Raw genomic sequence first — 17,726 nt, forward strand, 5'->3', positions numbered from 1 at the left:
CGTGCCTGTCTGTCCGGGCCGTAACATTTTTACAAATTGAGCTATTGTCAAATTTTCACCAAAGCTTCAGTACGATAATAGAGTGAGGGAAAATTAATAATTTTGTCAAAAGGTCAAAGGTCAGTGTCACTAAAATCATAATTTTTCATCCAAATGACCTGAAATTCGAATTTACCATTTGAGTTTGTCATCAAATTTTAAACAAAGCTTTATTATGATGATATGGAGAAGACAAATTAATAATTTGGTCAAAAGGTTAAAGCTCAGCATCACCTAAACTCGTCGATCTTCACCCAATTGACATAAAATTTTCAGAATTTGCATATTGAGTCACTAAATTGGTTCACCAATCAAAAGCTAGAAGCTGATTATTTTTTTTTAATCTAAAGGTCAAGGTTGCATAAAATCATCAATTTTCATTTTCTATTTTATTTGAAACTTGTTAGTTTGAGCATACGGAACAAGAAGAAGACGTCTGAATACAAACGGTTGCAAACGGGCTTTGCATTTTCAGATGCTTTCTGGTTTCCATTTATTCCATTACTTATATTTTCCTAAAACGGGGGACTGAACATAAAAAGTGCTATTGTTCTACAATGGTAAGACATGTATGCATAGAAATACTAAGAAATAAAAACAGACCTTCTGTACTCTCGCCTCATATTCATCTTTTGATCTCGAATCCAAATTTCTTGAGTATTTAGCAATAATAACAAACTTCACTGTTCCAATACTTATGCATGGTACCCGTGCAACTCGATATCTTGTAAATTTTATGAAAACTCCCACCCGTTTTAGGACACGTGCAGGGACCCTCAAAGCTGCACAAACAAATTGGTGGAGCTGGTCCCAATAATGTGGGAGTAGTATTGTGTAAAATTTATGTACCTTTAATGATCATGATGAAGCTGATAAAAATGACGAGATCTTATCGAACCAGCAAATGTTTCCATATGCGGTAAATGGTGAAACTGCGAATGCTGAAACTGTGAATGAGTTCACGTGCGGAAACAGAGCAGTTTCGTATGGGTGGAAATTCAAAATCATAATTGTATCGAGAAATTTATGAAACCTTTCTCCCACTGGGACACCAAAATATTCCACAAAAGGTTTGGCGGGGCTAGCCCCAAAATTGAGGGAGTAGTTTGTGGACAGACATGTCAGTCATACTGTATATATACTGTACATATTAAAATTAAAATTGGTGTCTGCATTTTATTTTCCATTGTCAAACCAGACATTATATGTCGCATTATATTTAACATGTTGAATTTTATATGGTTTGTACCTCTGGGTTTTAATCTCTGCTTTTTGATATTGTTTAAGCATGACCTTCCATTTTGCTGGGTTTTGTATTTTAAACACAGAAAACTCTCATTAAGTAAATGGAGGCTTTCCTGCCACGCTCCACAGTAACTTTAACAACCCTCTCTCCACTGTCCAGATAACCACCCTATGCCCCCAATTATCATGTTGCTATTCTGGTGCTTTGCAGGAGGGTGGAGAGACTGCATTGCATATGGCTGTGCGGTTAGCGGACATAAACTCACTGCACTTGGTTGATTTTTTGGTGCAAAACAGGTAAATAACACTGGACAACTTTCCTGTAGCTGTTTTCAAAATGATTTGTCTCCATTAATGAACACACAGAGAAATGGTGTTGAGTTGTACATTTGTTTTTTTGTTTGTTTGGTTTTCCTTTTATATGAACTTGTTGCACAAACTAATTTCACATGGTTGTTTGTTCACATGTTCAGACATCGCCCTGCAATCCCTCAATAGTAGAGAAAAACACATTTGGTTGTTGTTTATTGAAATTATTGGGGATAATTATGAAATAAGTAGTATTGATTATTTGCGAGCAAAGGCCCGGGCAATGTAGAGTTGCTTAATGATGGGAATTTTAATAAAGGGGGCAGAGAGGGAGAGGAGGGGGGGGGGGGAGGGAGGGGGCGTGGAGGAGGGCGGGAGAGACAAGAGAGGAGGGAGGCAGGTGAGGAATGGGAGGGACGTGTGAGAGAGAGAAAAGGAGAGAAAAAGAAAGAAAGAAAAAGACAGAAAAATAAAGAAAGAAAAAGAGAGAAAGAAAGAAAGAAAAAGAGAGATAGATATAGAGATAGAGATAGAGATAGAGATAGAGATAGATATAGAGATAAATATAGAGATAGATATAGAGATAGATATAGAGATAGATATATAGAGATAGATATAGATATAGAGATAGATATAGAGATAGAGATAGAGATAGAGATAGATATAGAGATAGATATAGAGATAAATATAGAGATAGATATAGAGATAGATATAGAGATAGATATATAGAGATAGATATAGATATAGATATAGAGATAGATATAGAGATAGATATAGAGATAAATAGATATAGAGATGGATATAGAGATAGATATATAGATAGATATAGAGATACATATATAGAAAGATGTAGAGATAGATATAGATATAGAGATAGATATAGATAGATATAGAGCAGAATAGATATAGAGCAGAATAGATATAGAGATAGATAGATATAGAGATAGATAGATATAGAGATAGATATGGAGATAGAGATAGATAGAGATAAATGGATATAGATAGATATAGATAGATATAGATATAGAGATAGAGATACATAGATATAGATCGATATAGAGATAGATAGATATAGATATATAGATAGATATAGAGAGAGATAGATAGATATAGAGATAGAGATAGATATATAGATAGAGATAGAGATAAATAGATATAGATATAGAGATAGCAATAGATATAGAGATAGATATAGAGATAGATATAGAGATAAATAGATATAGAGATAGAGATAGATATAGAGATGGATATAGAGATAGATATATAGATAGATATAGAGATAGAGATAGATATAGAGATACATATATAGAAAGATGTAGAGATAGATATAGATATAGATATAGAGATAGATATAGATAGATATAGAGCAGAATAGATATAGAGATAGATAGATATAGAGATAGATAGATATAGAGATAGATAGAGATAGAGATAGATAGAGATAAATAGATATAGATCGATATAGATATAGAGATAGATAGATATAGATATATAGATAGATATAGAGAGAGATAGATAGATATAGAGATAGAGATAGATATATAGATAGATATAGAGATAGAGATAGATATAGATATAGATATAGAGATAAATAGATACAGATAGATATAGAGATAGATATAAATATATATAGATAGATATAGATATAGAGATAGATATAGATATGGAGATAGAGATAGATAGAGATAAATAGATATAGAGATAGATATAGATATATAGATATAGAGATAGATATAGATATAGAGATAGATAGAGATAAATAGATATAGATATAGAGATAGATATATAGATATAGATATAGAGATAGATATAGAGATAAATAGATATAGATTTTGATAGATATAGAGATAGATATAGACATCAATATAGATATAGAGATAGAGAAAGATATAGAGATAGATATAGAGATAGATAGATATAGAGATAGATATAGAGGTAGATATAGAGATAGATAGATATAGAGATAGATATATAGAGATAGATATAGATATAGAGATCGATATAGAGATAGATATAGACTTTTTTTGTTTGTTTGTTTTTTTGGATACTGAATCGAGGCTCGTGAAAGAGCTGACATTTACTTCACAAACAAATCAACGAGACAAACAAAGTATATAAAAAGAGGGAGCGGAAGACAAGAGAAGGGGAAGCACACAAACACTTGAGAGCACACAACATTTAAGAGCAGGGAGATGTGTGGGAGGGAGAGGGCTTGGGGGGAGGAGGCGTGGGAAGGGGGGGGGGGTGTGGGAGAAGTATTAAACACAAGGACACCAAGGACTTCCAGGACAGAAGTTGGTATTTCAAAAAAGTGGAATTGGGGTGAAATTAGCGGGGATAGAAAAGATCAAGGTTTTGGATGGGGGAAGAATAGAAATGGTGGTGAACAGCTGTTTTAAAGACCTGGATTGTGGAGTGGGATTGCAGAGAGTGAGGGAGTTTGTTCCAGAGGCGGGAGAAAAGAGGAGTGAAGGTGAGCAGAGAGTCTTGATTTTGGCAGTTTAATCATAAGAGGGTTGCAGGCAGATCTTGTGCGACCTGTAGGAATATTTGCGGGACAGAGCCCAGAGAGAGCTGGGGGGGCAAGGCCAGAGAGGAGTCGGTAGAAGACGGAAAGACCACCAACCTGCCTGCGGTGAGTGAGTGAGAGGCCCTTGGAGTTAGCTTCATCGCTGGAGATTCCAATGATTCTGAATGCTTTGGTTTCAACAGCGTGAAGACGAGCTAGGTGTGAGGCAGGAGCACCAGCCCAGAGGGGAGAGCAGTATTCCATTGAGCTGTGGATGAAATCCTTGTATGTGGTGAGGAGCTCAGGTGTGCCAAGGAAGGACTTCGCACGACGGAGGATGCCCAGTCGGCGACTGGCTTTGGAGGCCAGATTTGAAATGTGGTTTTCCCAGGAAAGATCATGGCAGATAGTGAGACATATCTCTATCTATATATCTATCTCTATCTATCTCTATATCTATATCTATCTCTATATCTATATATCTATCTCTATATCTCGATAGATATAGATCTATATCATGGCAGATAGATAGAGATTGAGATAGATATAGATATAGAGATAGATATAGAGATAGAGATAGATATAGAGATAGATATATAGATATAGAGATAGATAGAGATAAATAGATATAGATATAGAGATATATATAGAGATAGATATGGAGATAGATATAGATAGAGATAAATAGAGATCGATATAGAGATAGATATAGATAGAGATAAATATAGATAAATAGAGATAGATAGATATAGATATAGAGATATATATAGATAGAGATAGATATAGAGATAGATATAGACAGAGATAAATAGAGATAGATATAGATAGAGATAAATAGAGATAGATATAGAGATATATATGGATAGAGATAGATATAGAGATAGATATAGATAGAGATAAATAGAGATAGATATAGAGATAGATATAGATAGAGATAAATCGAGATAGATATAGAGATAGAGATAAATAGAGATAGATATAGATATAATAAATATATAATAAATAGATATATGGATAGATATAGATATAGAGGGTGGAGTGGGATTGATAAATCCCTGATCCCTATCTATATCTCTATCTATATATCTCTATCTATATATATATCTCTATCTATAATCCCTATCTATATCTCTATCCAGATATAGATAGAGATAAATCGAGATAGATATAGAGATAGATAGATAGATATAGAAATGGATGGACAGAGGTGGACACACTCCGGCGACCGAGGCACTGCGGCCTGTTCGAAGTTCTGGTGCTGTAATATATACATACACATGCATAAAGTACATCAAAATGACAACCCCAAAGGTTTACCTTGGTACAGAAGTCTTTAAAAGAGGAATTCAAGTGGGAAATTGTTGTAATTCAATTCAAAAATGTATTGAGTCACAGAGAAAAGAGAATGTCAGGCAATGCTTTTCACAAATCGAACTAACATGGCGGAACTCCGAACATGAGGTCGATGGACGTTGTATTTTACATGTATCTATTTATGTGGAAGTGGCGAGTCATATCATGAAAGCAGATCACACAAGAAGGGGGGAAATAAAATAGCACAACATTTTTGGCAGTCGAGGCACCATCCGAGGCATGGCACCACGGGACACAACGCAGGCAGGTGGGAGGGTGCGGATCCGGATACAATAATTTTTTTAAAGTGGTGGTGGTACGGTTCGTGTACAGCCAGTGACTGCTTTGCTGCATCATTTTCTGGGGGTGTGGCTGTGCTGCTGATGCAGTGCCCCCCATTACCGGTCAGCTGGTACTCATTTTGCTAACCTCAGAAGGATGACAGGCTGAGTCAACCCACCTGGTGTTAATTCAACAACTTGACAGGGGCTAGAAATCCGGACCCTAAGATCTCAAGTCAGCCACCCGTATCCGTTAAGCCAACACCAAGGTTCATTTTTAAAGTGATTCTTCACCTTTGTGAGAAAGGGACATTGAAAAGATTCTTCACATTTTAAAGACATTGGCATCATGTTTCCTCCCATTTTACACTGCTGCTGTTTAGTTAATTTTCAATACTTTCTAAAGAATGTGCACCGATCCCAGCAACACTCTTTTCTGCACTCCCTCTACTCAGCGCGTTCCTTCATCATGACCCTGAGCACTAACAATATCGGGATTCATCGTTGGTCTTTCTGGAATGTCTGCACCTCCACTGACGTGATGTTTCTATCTGTTGTAACAGTAACATCTCTCAGTCAGCAGCACATACTCTTCTTGTCTTTCGCTATTTTTTCAATTTGGCTGCGTCGATGCTTCGACACGTATGCACTTCCTTTTTCCACAATATGGTGGTGTCCCCGTCTTCCGAGACACTCTGTGGCCTGTGTCGATTTCACTATTCTGCAGCTCCCATATTGTAGTGATTGCACGTCTTCCGGTGAATGTTGTTATAGCGCTGCAGATATTCAGTTGATGCAAGGACTGGACCTGCAGATAGTAAATGATCCAGGTATTCCTTGTACTGTTGACACGTACAGCAGGTGCTCTCTTTTGTAGACAAAGATGAGGACTTTGGGAGAGGTAGAGTCTTTAGCAGCGATGATAAATACTTCCATATTTGCTTTGAGCCCTGAGTTTCTCAGCCACTGTAATAATGTGAATAGGCTTATTATTACTATTATTAAAATCATTATTGTTATTACAATTATTATTTCTGTTGCAGTCGAAACCTGAACAGGCAAACTGTGTTGGGGAATTCTCCTCTGCATTACTGCTGCCTACATGACCAGAGTGAATGCCTCAAGCTCCTGCTCCGGAGTAGGGCCTCGACCGATGTTCGTGAGTACTGTCCGTTTATTTGACGAACTATACAAGTGCACGACAACATTGCAAACATCCTCCGTTCCTTCTTGAACAATATTTCCTGTCATGGTTTTGTCTCGCATTTATGAGTAATTTCCTTGAAACCGCAGAGAATGAAGCTGGGGAGACCGCGTTGGATATTGCAAAGAAACTTCATCGCCTGCAGTGCACGGAGCTGGTAGGGTATTGTTGCCTTTCCGCTGAACATTGAATTGCGCCTGCTTTTTCCCGATCTTACCGAATTTTAGCTTCTTTGTTGACTCGCTCATGTGCTCCTCACAGCTGGAACAGGCAATGGCAGGAAACTTCAATCCTCATGTGCATGTTGAGTTTGACTGGGGTCTCCACCAAGAGGACTTTGATGAGAGTGATGATGATCTTGAAGAGAAGGTAAGAAAGACCTATGGGTTATATAGCGGGTTTAAATGCTCGACGATGGTTTGTTTCCTCTGTTGCAGCAATTTGTACATAATTCAAACTTGTTCCCAACATCATGTAGCTTCACTTTTTGTTTGAACTAATCGCTGACCATTAGCTTCAGTTTTGACCTGGTCTTTAAACCCCTGATCTGGCAGCTGTACATTGAACCTCAATTAGAGAATCAGGGCTGTTTCTGGGCTTATTACCTTTCGACATTTCCTGAAGATCTTGCTGTGCTTTCTGCACGCAGTGTCTCAATCTAATTTGCTGATTTATTGTTTATGCACATGCAAACAGCACCCATGAATTATAGGTCTTCTCTTCATGACATCTTTCCATTTCGTTTTCCCATTGATTGTGCGATGCAGTGAAGAAATGTTTTTGATCGAATTCCATTACTGATTTACAATATTATTACATTACATTACAATTCCATTACATTACAAATACACTACATAGCCAAAAGTATGTGGACACCCGAACATCACACTCGTATGTGCTTGTCGAACATCTCATTCCAAAATCATGGGCATTCATTTGGAGTTGGTCCCCCCTTTGCTGCTTCAACGGCCTCCACTCTTCTGGGAAGGCTTTCCACTAGATGTTGGAACATTGCTGTGGGGATTTGCTTCCATTCAGCCACAAGAGCATTCGTGAGGTCAGGCACTGATGTTGGGCGATTAGGCCTGGCTCGCAGTCGGCGTTCCAATTCATCCCAAAGGTGTTCGATGGGGTTGAGGTCAGGGCTCTGTGCAGGCCAGTCAAGTTCTTCCACACCGATCTCGCCAAACAATTTCTGTGTGGACCTCGCTTTGTGCACAGGGACATTGTCATGCTGAAACAGGAAAGGGCCTTCCCCAAACTGTTGCCGCAAAGTTGGACGCACACAATTGCCTAGAATGTCATTGTATGCTGTAGCGTTAAGATTTCCCTTCACTGGAACTAAGGGGCCTAGCCCGAACCATGAAAAACAGCTCCAAGCCATTATTCCTCCTCCACCAAACTTTACAGTTGGCACTATGCATTCGGGCAGGTAGCGTTCTCTTGGCATCCGCCAAACCCAGTTTCGTCCGTCGGACTGCCAGGTGGTGAAGCATGATTCATCACTCCAGAGAACGCGTTTCCACTGGGCCAGAGTCCAATGGCGGCGAGCTTTACAACACTCCAGCCGACGCTTGTCATTGCACATGGTGATCTTCGGTTTGTGTGCGGCAGCTCGGCCATGGAAACCAAATTGCATGAAGATCTCAACGAACAGTTGTTGTGCTGACATTGCTTCCAGGAGGCAGTTTAGAACTCGGTAGTGAGTGTTGCAACCGATGACAGACAATTTTTATGTGCTTCAGCACTCGGCGGTCCCGTTCTGTGAGCTTGTGTGGCCTACCACTTTGTGGCTGAGCTGTTGTTGCTCCCAGACGTTTCCACTTCACAATAACAGCACTTACAGTTGACTGAGGCAGCTCTAGCAGGGCAGAAATTGGACAAACTGATTTGTTGGAAAGGTGGCATCCTTTGACGGTGCCACGTTGAAAGTCACTGAGCTCTTTAGTACGGCCCATTCTACTGCCAATGTTTGTCTATGGAGATTGCATGGCTGTGTGCTTGATTATACAGACTTGGCATTTAATATGGAATGTGTTTTTTTTTTCTTGACTTGGGTTTACTTTCTGAACTCAGTATATCAATCTGGTGAGTTTCTTTTACCCTTCGGTGATGTCTTTGTTGAAAGAACCATGTCACTGATTGTCTTTCGCAGCAAGAAGTCAATAGCGGGATTATATCACAGGTGGCGTGACAAAATGTAAGGACAGGTACATTTGACGATTGGCTTCACAATCGGGTATATAAGGGTTGTTGCATTCTGTATTAGTGGAAAACAACTGCTGCACGTCTACAAAAGTTATTGCCACTTCCTCTGGAGATGGTCCGTCAACTTGACTGTGCTGTTTGTCATAGAGTGGTGGCTTTACGAAATTCTGGCATGAAACAGCGTGCTATTGCTCGGCAGTATGGCATCACTCAAGGTCAGGTGTCAAAGATCCTGAAACGAAATGCTCAGAGGGGTGTCCCTACTCCAATACCGAGGCCAGGACGTCCACGCAGAACCACAAGGAGAGATGCTCGCCAGCTGCACCGGTTAGTCCGCAATGGCTGTACCAAGTCAGCTAATCGGCTTAGGGCTGAGTGGCAGCAACTGACAAATGTGCCTGTATCCAGAAGGCTAGTCAACCAACGACTGGTTCAAGCAGGCTATCGTGCCAGGCGTCCCCTGAGAAAGCCACACCTGACCAGACAACACAGCCAGCGCCGATTGCAGTGGGCCAGAGAGCACCGTCAATGGCAGCCAGGACACTGGAATCACGTGACCTTCAGTGACGAGTCTAGATTTCTGGTCTATCGTCAAGATGGCCGCGTCCGAGTGCGCAGACAAGTGCATGAAGCCCACAACGAAGATTGTATAGTGCCAAGAGTCCAAGCTGGAGGTGGTGGGGTGACCGTTTGGGCTGCTTTTCATGCAGGGGGCAAAATTGACCTGGTTGTTCTGAATGGAAACCTGAACCAGTTCAAGTACAGGGTCATTCTGGAAGAAACATTGCTTCCATTTGCTCGTGCAGCCTTTCGAGGAAACTTTGTCTTCCAAGATGACAATGCACGGCCTCATCCTGCTCGCATGATCCAACACTTTCTTGCTGACCGTGGTGTAGAGCATATGGAGTGGCCTGCCATGTCCCCGGATATGAATCTGATAGAGAACTTGTGGGCAGAATTAATGCGTCAAATCGACAACTTGGACCAGCAGCCTGCCTCTGTGCGTGAATTGCAGCAGGCTATTGTCACTGCATGGCAAGCGATTCCTGTCCAAACCTTGGCAAATCTCGTGAACAGCATGCCTCAACGTGTACGTGCTCTCCTGAATGCTCGTGGGGGTTACAGTCATAATTACAGTCATAATACTGTCCGTGGTTACAGTCATAATACGTGGGGAGTACTGAACTGTAATTTTACTGTCCGTAATCCCAGTCATAATTTTGCTTTTGTTTTTGTTGAAATTTTTTTTGGCTAATGTGCAAAATAAAGAGATACTTCTGGAAAACGTGCAGAAGTTTAACACAGTACTGTCCGTGAATTGAGTTCGATATCAGTTTACATCACTTTCAAGGATCAATTTATTTGCTTCGAAATATCAAATGTGGTTTTTGTTTCTTTTAAAGGTCACATTAACAAAATCTAGAATAATTTCAACATAATTCCAATGAACTTTTGGTTCTAAGTCATCTTGAAAAGTAAGTACACCCCCACAAAAAAAATATTCCATATTAAATGCCAAGTCTGTATGTACCTGTCAGCAATCGGTGTGGCTGAAACAGCCAAATACACAAATTAGAAGGGGTGTCAGCATACTTTTGGGCATGTAGTGTATCTACCTTATATAATCCAGTTGTACTCAATGATTTCTCACTCGTATATTTGAGTGACCTTGTCAGGGCCAGATGCTGGCTGGTTGACACCTAAAAATAATGATTCATCCAGACAAATCTCACACCAGACTCAGTGGTGTCATGGTTGGATCATCCGTGCTGAGTCTGTCTGGAAGGTCGACGGTTCGAACCCGATTCTGGCTGAGTCATAGCAAAGACTTTCAAAATTATATGTGCTGCTTCTTTTCTTGACCATCAGCATTTCAAAACTATGGAGCACGGACAAACTACCTTAGATTGGCAACCATAGCGCAGGCTTTGATTGGCTGAACGGCCTCCTTCTAGGTTGAAGTTCCTTGAAAAGAACTCCTATTTATTTATGTATCCTTAACTTGTTTGTGAAGGAAAGAACACACGATCCCTTCTTATTTTGTGAACTACCTCTGGAGGAAGTTCAGTCACATTATCTCCTGGGTCTCACCAATAGCCATGATCTATTGAGGGCAGACCACTTGTCACCTCTTTTTGTCAATCTAATTTTATGGTTCTTGTTGACTGCCAAATCGTACTTTCTCTGACAAACCACTTTATTCGTTCTCTACCCTCAGTAATCTTCCTGTCCACCTCCCTATAAACCCACCTCCTGTCACAGATTCTGTTTGTTTACTTGTCTCATGTCAAACTTCTGCCGTCCCGCTCAGTATGATAACCCATCATATAGTTTTTTTTATGCCTCTACCCCCGAAGGGTGCCGGAGACATTGTTTTCGGTTGTCCGTCAGTCCGTCCATCCATACGGGCTAAACCTCATTTTTCTCAGCAACCACATGTCTGATTGAGATGAAACTTTCAGGGTAGGAGTGACACCCATGCAGAATGTTTTTATGATAATTGCGACGTCATAGGTCACGTGGTATGGCAGCCATCTTGGAATAAACGCAAATAATAAAAAAATTATTTCTCAGAAACCGCTGAATGGAAAAATTTAAACTTGGCACATTGTCAAGTACTGTACTCCCAATGGGGAACAAAAGCATGATAATGATATCATAGGTGAAGTGGTATACAAGCCAAAAATGTTTTAATCGAATTCCTTATCCTAAAAAACTGAAATTGCATGCACATGATCTATGACTCATTTGTATTGCAATATTAAATTTTTGACATCATAGGTCACATCGTTTGGCAGCCATATTTGATTTAACCTGAAACCTTTAAAAAAATCTTCTCTCAAACCACCAAATTGATTGACTCAAAACTTTACATGCGTCATTGACGAGGCATGGTGGTTAAAAGTTCATCACGAAAACATCATTTGCCGCATGGTGTGGCAACCATATTGGAATTGAAGGAAAATATTAAATAATTATATCTCTGAAACCGCTTACCTGATTGATTTTACCACATAATTTCACCAATGTCATCTAACACCATTGTTGCATATAGTTTGAAAATGATGATGTCGTAGGTCATTGGCAGCCATCTTGGATAGAAAAACGAATCTTATCCGATCAACACGAAAATTCACAAACATGATCCCCTGCCCATACATATGCAGAATGTACATTTTTTAAGGTCATATGTCACATGGTATGGCAGAGACATATTAGCTTGCAAGCCGATATTTAAAAAAATTTCCGTTCTCTGAAACTGCTTCACCGATCGATGTGAAACCTGTCATATGGCTGGTGAAAATGTGATGCTTGAAAACAGCTGAAGGGATTTAAGTCAAACCTGTTTATTTTTAGGACTGTGAATGAGTGCATCTACCTGTGACATGAGGAGGCATATTAGCGACAGTCGCATTGCTCTAGTTTTTCAATGCATTATTTTTTTTAGGAAAAATACCAAAATCTGCAGGAGATATTTGCCCTTGTATTTTGGTCCAGTAGTTGCTTTCGTACTAAAAGGATGCATCTTGTTGGATCGTTGGTGCTTCATCACATGTTTTCATCACACACTGCCAGGTTAGTCCAAGTAGACGTGAGCGTGGCCCACGGCCCACCAGCTTTTACCAGCAACCGAGCTCTGCTCAACCGTTGTTCACGCGGGACAGGCCCGGCTCCACGAGGGAACGCCGCCCACCACCCCTCGTCCACAATGGTGCTGGAGGCTCTCCCCGCGCACTTCCCGGTCTCGTGGTGCCAACCCTTACCAATGATTTGGCCCCACCACTGCCTCCACGCAATGCCTTCAAGAACTCAGGCAAGTTAAACATTCGTTTGCACATGTTGGATGGCCAGTGTGATCGGTTTCGCACTACTGTTGCCATTTATTAGTTAGTGTTAACCAGGATTGGAACAGAAACCATTTGGATATGAAAAAAAATAAATCATTATTTTGTCATTAAAGGGTTAGGACTGATTCATTTCTTTTTTTTATTAAGTCCAAATAATGCTTGCCATTTTTTTTTTTTTTAACATCCTGCTATTAATCAGTCTGCCCCAAAGGAGTTGCGAGACTAGTGTGTGTGTGTGTGTGTGTGTGTGTGTGTGTGTGTGTGTGTGTGTGTGTGTGTGTGTGTGTGTGTGTGTGTGTGTGTGTGTGTGTGTGTGTGTGTGTGTGTGTGTGTGTACACACATATGTGCGTGAACGTCCGCCTGGCCGACGCAAGACTTCAAACATAGGAGGGACTCACCATATATAATATTTTATTGATAGCTCTAACATCATAGGTCACATGGTATGGCAGCCATATTGGATTGAAGGAAAAATAATTGGACATCTTCTCCGAAACCACTAAACAAAAAATATTTTAACTTTGCATATGTCATCATCTCCAAGGTGATTTTGGGTGATAACAATCACGTCATCTGTGAAGTGGTATTCCGGCAATAATTTGTTTAATCGAAATCCTTATTGAAAAATCTGAAACTTAATATTTCTGATCTACTACTCGATGTGAGTGAAGAATTAAATGGATGATTTCATCAGTTACATGGTCTAGTGGCCATCCATATTGGATGTAAAATAAAAACATTTTTAAAAATCTTCTTCTCCAGAACCGCTTAACAGATCGATGCGGACCTTCATGCATATGATCCACTAGCCGTGGGGAATATAGTTTGAAAAAGTTTTATATTCACCTTTATTGATGCACTCTCGATTTAATGTGCACAAAAGTGGTTGTGAAATATCCTAATAATCAATAAAGATGGGGTAATGGCAATGTGACATAATAGGGTGCACGGATGATATGGGTATATGGGCCATAATAGTCGTGTGTTCAGTTAATGATTGTATTTTTGTTCAGAATTAGCACGCGAGGTGAGACTTTGTGCTCTACCAAGTGCCGTTCTAGTTGTGCTTGCACTCATTTGTTTTCCTTGTGTTTGAATTGAGAGATGCAACTTGCAAAGCAACAATATGCTGTTATCATTATTATTATTACATGAGCTAAGATGGAAACACCAAACAGGCCAACCCATGTTTCAACATAATTGTTTTTTTTGTGTGTGTACAGGTGTCTAGAGTTGTATATAGGTGTCTTTCCGTGGTGTTTGTAGCTTTCTTGGTCATTGTTGTTATTCAGGCTGTTTTAGTGGTGGGGGTGAGGTGAGGGTGGATTCTTTGTGTTTCCTTAGTGAGTTACCATATTAACAATGAGTATTCTTAATTCAGTGTGCAGGTCGTTGTGGAGCTTCCTGTGAAAAAATGATTGCTTTTATAACTCCTCTTGTATGATGATTTTTAAAAATTTATTATTTTTTTATGATTTTTTTAATTAAAAAAAAACTTTTTATTCTCCCAAATGTCACTTTGCCTGCACTTTGATAAAGGCGGGGTGGGGTTAGCGGTGGTGTTATAGCAGCTTTTAGCCCATTTTTCTTTTCAACTCGAGCAAATTTGACCTCAGGCCGAACCAGTCAGATGACCTGATGCCGGTTCATTGCGGTTTCATGACGTCGCAGAAATGTAGTTTTCCTACCATGTTAGGGTAGGTCAGGTCCATAGTTTTCGATCCCTACTATTCTGCCTCTGAGATGCTTGTTCCCATCCTATGAGTTTTCCAGGCAGTCTGTGGATGGAACGTTTTGTTTTTTGTTTTACTTGTAAAATTTGACAATTTTAGTATTCCAACACTAAACTTTGATAGAGTTGAGTTAGGTGTTAAGTTTGTATGCAAGGGAAATACTGTATTTGTATGAGATTTTGTTTTGCATTTTTTTAATTATTACTTAATTTTTTTGGATTTTTCCCAATAATGATCAACTACCTTTCTCTGCATCTGTCGACCAACCTCCTATTTGTGTTCATCGTCCCTTTCCCAAACCCGGCATGTCTACCCTTCACACCATCATCCTCAATAGGAACCAATACTGCATTTACAATGGGAAGCAGTAATTCCATATCTCGGAAAAAGCCCCCTCCCCCTCTCCCTGTGAGCTCTGGCCACAAGCGAACACTCTCTGAACCTCACAACGCCCACCCCCCCACCCCACCTATCCGCGCCTACTCTGTCATACACGGTGAGTTCTGCCTCTCTTACTCAACCCTCCTCTGATCTCTTTTTCGCTTGTGCTCCTTTCTACACCATGCTGCCTCTGTCGACTTTGACCATTTTTTCTGCACGCACCCAGCTCTGCCAATCTGCAGCCTAACAAGCAGGTACAGCCTTTCGCTGCCACTGACTACACCTCCAACTGCTTGATGCAATATCTTAGCATGCGGGACACTTATTCCGCTTTGGACTCTTTACCGCTTGTGATGCATGTCATTCTGCTCACTGTCGCTTCACTGATGGCCAGCTGATTCTAAAAGCCGCAGCAGCTCTCCTTAACACCCAACCTCATCGGTCACAATGACCTTTTCCAGGTTGAATCTTTGTAAACTGCCTGGTGTGCCTCCTTGGCACATGCGATTTTGTACAATACTTCTCCTTTTTGACAGTTTTTCTTTCCTCCCATTTTTCTTTTTTTCCCCCTAAGTCCTGTGTGCCTTTTATGATGAAATAATTGGTTTCTTGTATTCCACAGCCCTTTATTTCCAGTGAGCTGATTGATACTTTCTCAAACATAATTGTGCCACTGGTGCTGACCCTTTATGTTTTCTTTACCTCTTAGGCAGCAACTCTTACCCGCCGGTGCCAATGCCTAAACCAACAGCACTTTGTGACATTGGAAACCGCCAGCATTCTAGGTATGTCACATTTCTTGGGTAGGTATATACCCAGAGAAAGAGAGACAGAGAGAGAGAGAGACTGCATCTGGGTGTCTTAATAGAAGAAAAACAAAGAAAAATACAGCAAACGAAGAATGACAGACTTTCAAAATGACATATAAGTGATAAGAGGCCTTTCGTGCATGCTCTATGCAAGCATTTTCAGTGACTTGCTTTTGCTAGCACGGGCAATTTTAACCTGCCGTTGCTAACGCCAAATCTGTGTCGAATAGTGTTCTAAACATAATTTTCAGCATTAAACAAAAGAGCGGCAATTTCAGAATGATTAACCATAATTGTTGTGTTCCTGGATGCACATCGGATGCGCGGAAATGTAGAAAATGTGAGAAATATCCGTGGATGAAAGGCCTGGAGTGCCTGCCATTTCCAGTTAATATAAGCAAGTGGTGGCAGTGGACAACACGCTCACATGTGCGTGCACACCCACATGCACACACACACACAGCAGAAGTGGACACTGAGACCGGGTCGGTCTCCGTTCCATCTCCTGAAACACACCCACGTGTGGAGATAGCAGCCAATAACAACTTGCACAGCAACAACTTTCTGTCTTCTACCGACTCCTCTCCGGCCTTGCTCCCCCAGCTCTCTCTGTGCTCTGTCCCCCAAATATTCCTACAGGTCGCACAAGATCTGCCAACAACCCTCTGATGGTTAAACTGCCGAAATCTCGGCTCTCTGCTCACCTTCACTCTTTCATTCCTCTTTTCTCCCGCCTCTGGAACAAACTCCCACACTCCCTTCAATCCCTCTCCTCCCTCCAGGTCTTTAAAACAGCTGTTCACCACCATCTCTTATCTTCCCCCATCCAAAACCTTGATCTTTTCTACCCCCACTAATTCACCCCAGATCCACCTTGTTTGAAATTCCAACTTCTTTCCTGGAAATCCTGGCAGTGTCCATATGTTTATACCTCTCCCACCCCCCCCCCCCCCCCCCCTTCACATGCCTCCCCCCCAAAGCCCTCTCCCTCCCACAGATCTCTCGATGTCTCCATGTCTCTCGGTCCCTGCTCTCAAGTGTTGTGTTTGTGTCCTTCCCCCTCTCTCCCCATCTTGTCTACCGCTCCCGATGTTATTAGTTTTATGTGTCTGTTTGTCTTTCTGTGTGATGAATGTTCGCTCTTTCACAAGCCTCGATCTTGTATACAAAAAAAAAAAACTTACACACACACACACACACACACTTGCGCACACACACACACACACACACACACATATATATATATATACAGTCACGTGAAAAAGTAAGTACACCCCATGTAAAGTTTTGACTTTTTCAACATATTTCAACATACAGCTATTTGATCTTCATTTCAACAATATTGATAGTTAAAGGTGATATAACATAACAAATATCATGAAACATTTACATTTTGTAGTCCATTGCATAACTTAAATAAATATAAATGCAAATTTCGCTTGTTGAAAAAGTAAGTACACCCTTGGCTCTAATAGATGTTATTGCCCTCTTTGGCAAAAACAACCTCAAGTAGGCGTTTCTTATAACTGTCTACCAGTCTCTGACATTGACTGGGAGAAATTTTTGCCTACTCCTCCATGCAGAATTCTTTCAGCTGTGCGATGTTTGAGGGGTTTCTTGCATGCACAGCTCGTTTCAAATCCCCCCACAACATCTCGATGGGATTTAGATCCGGGCTTTGACTTGGCCATTCCAGAACCCTCCATTTCTTTCTTTTCAGCCATTCCTTGGTGGATTTACTGGTATGTTTCGGGTCATTGTCATGTTGCAAGGTCCACCTTCGGGTGAGCTTCAACTTTCCGACAG

At 40.6% G+C, this 17,726-nt stretch overlaps 1 protein-coding gene across 4 annotated transcripts in view; it reads left to right on the forward strand.

Moving 5' to 3' along the window:
* The window catches only part of LOC137438919 (arf-GAP with SH3 domain, ANK repeat and PH domain-containing protein 1), a 201,654-nt gene that overhangs the window by 163,401 nt on the left and 20,527 nt on the right, over positions 1 to 17,726 (forward strand). For 3 of the 4 annotated variants that reach the window (XM_078767435.1, XM_078767434.1, XM_078767436.1), the window contains exons 18-24: positions 1,496 to 1,581; positions 6,780 to 6,895; positions 7,030 to 7,097; positions 7,202 to 7,309; positions 12,725 to 12,962; positions 15,068 to 15,226; positions 15,821 to 15,896. In XM_078767435.1, the coding sequence (XP_078623561.1) occupies positions 1,496 to 1,581; positions 6,780 to 6,895; positions 7,030 to 7,097; positions 7,202 to 7,309; positions 12,725 to 12,962; positions 15,068 to 15,226; positions 15,821 to 15,896 (851 nt within the window). Of the gene's footprint in view, positions 1 to 1,495; positions 1,582 to 6,779; positions 6,896 to 7,029; positions 7,098 to 7,201; positions 7,310 to 12,724; positions 12,967 to 15,067; positions 15,227 to 15,820; positions 15,897 to 17,726 lie in introns of all 4 variants that reach the window. The other variant, XM_068134393.2, reaches the window with a different exon arrangement.

This window comes from Myxine glutinosa, chromosome 13 (genome assembly GCF_964187855.1).
Source record: "Myxine glutinosa chromosome 13, kmMyxGlut1.1, whole genome shotgun sequence".
NCBI classification, from domain to species: Eukaryota; Metazoa; Chordata; class Myxini; order Myxiniformes; family Myxinidae; genus Myxine; species Myxine glutinosa.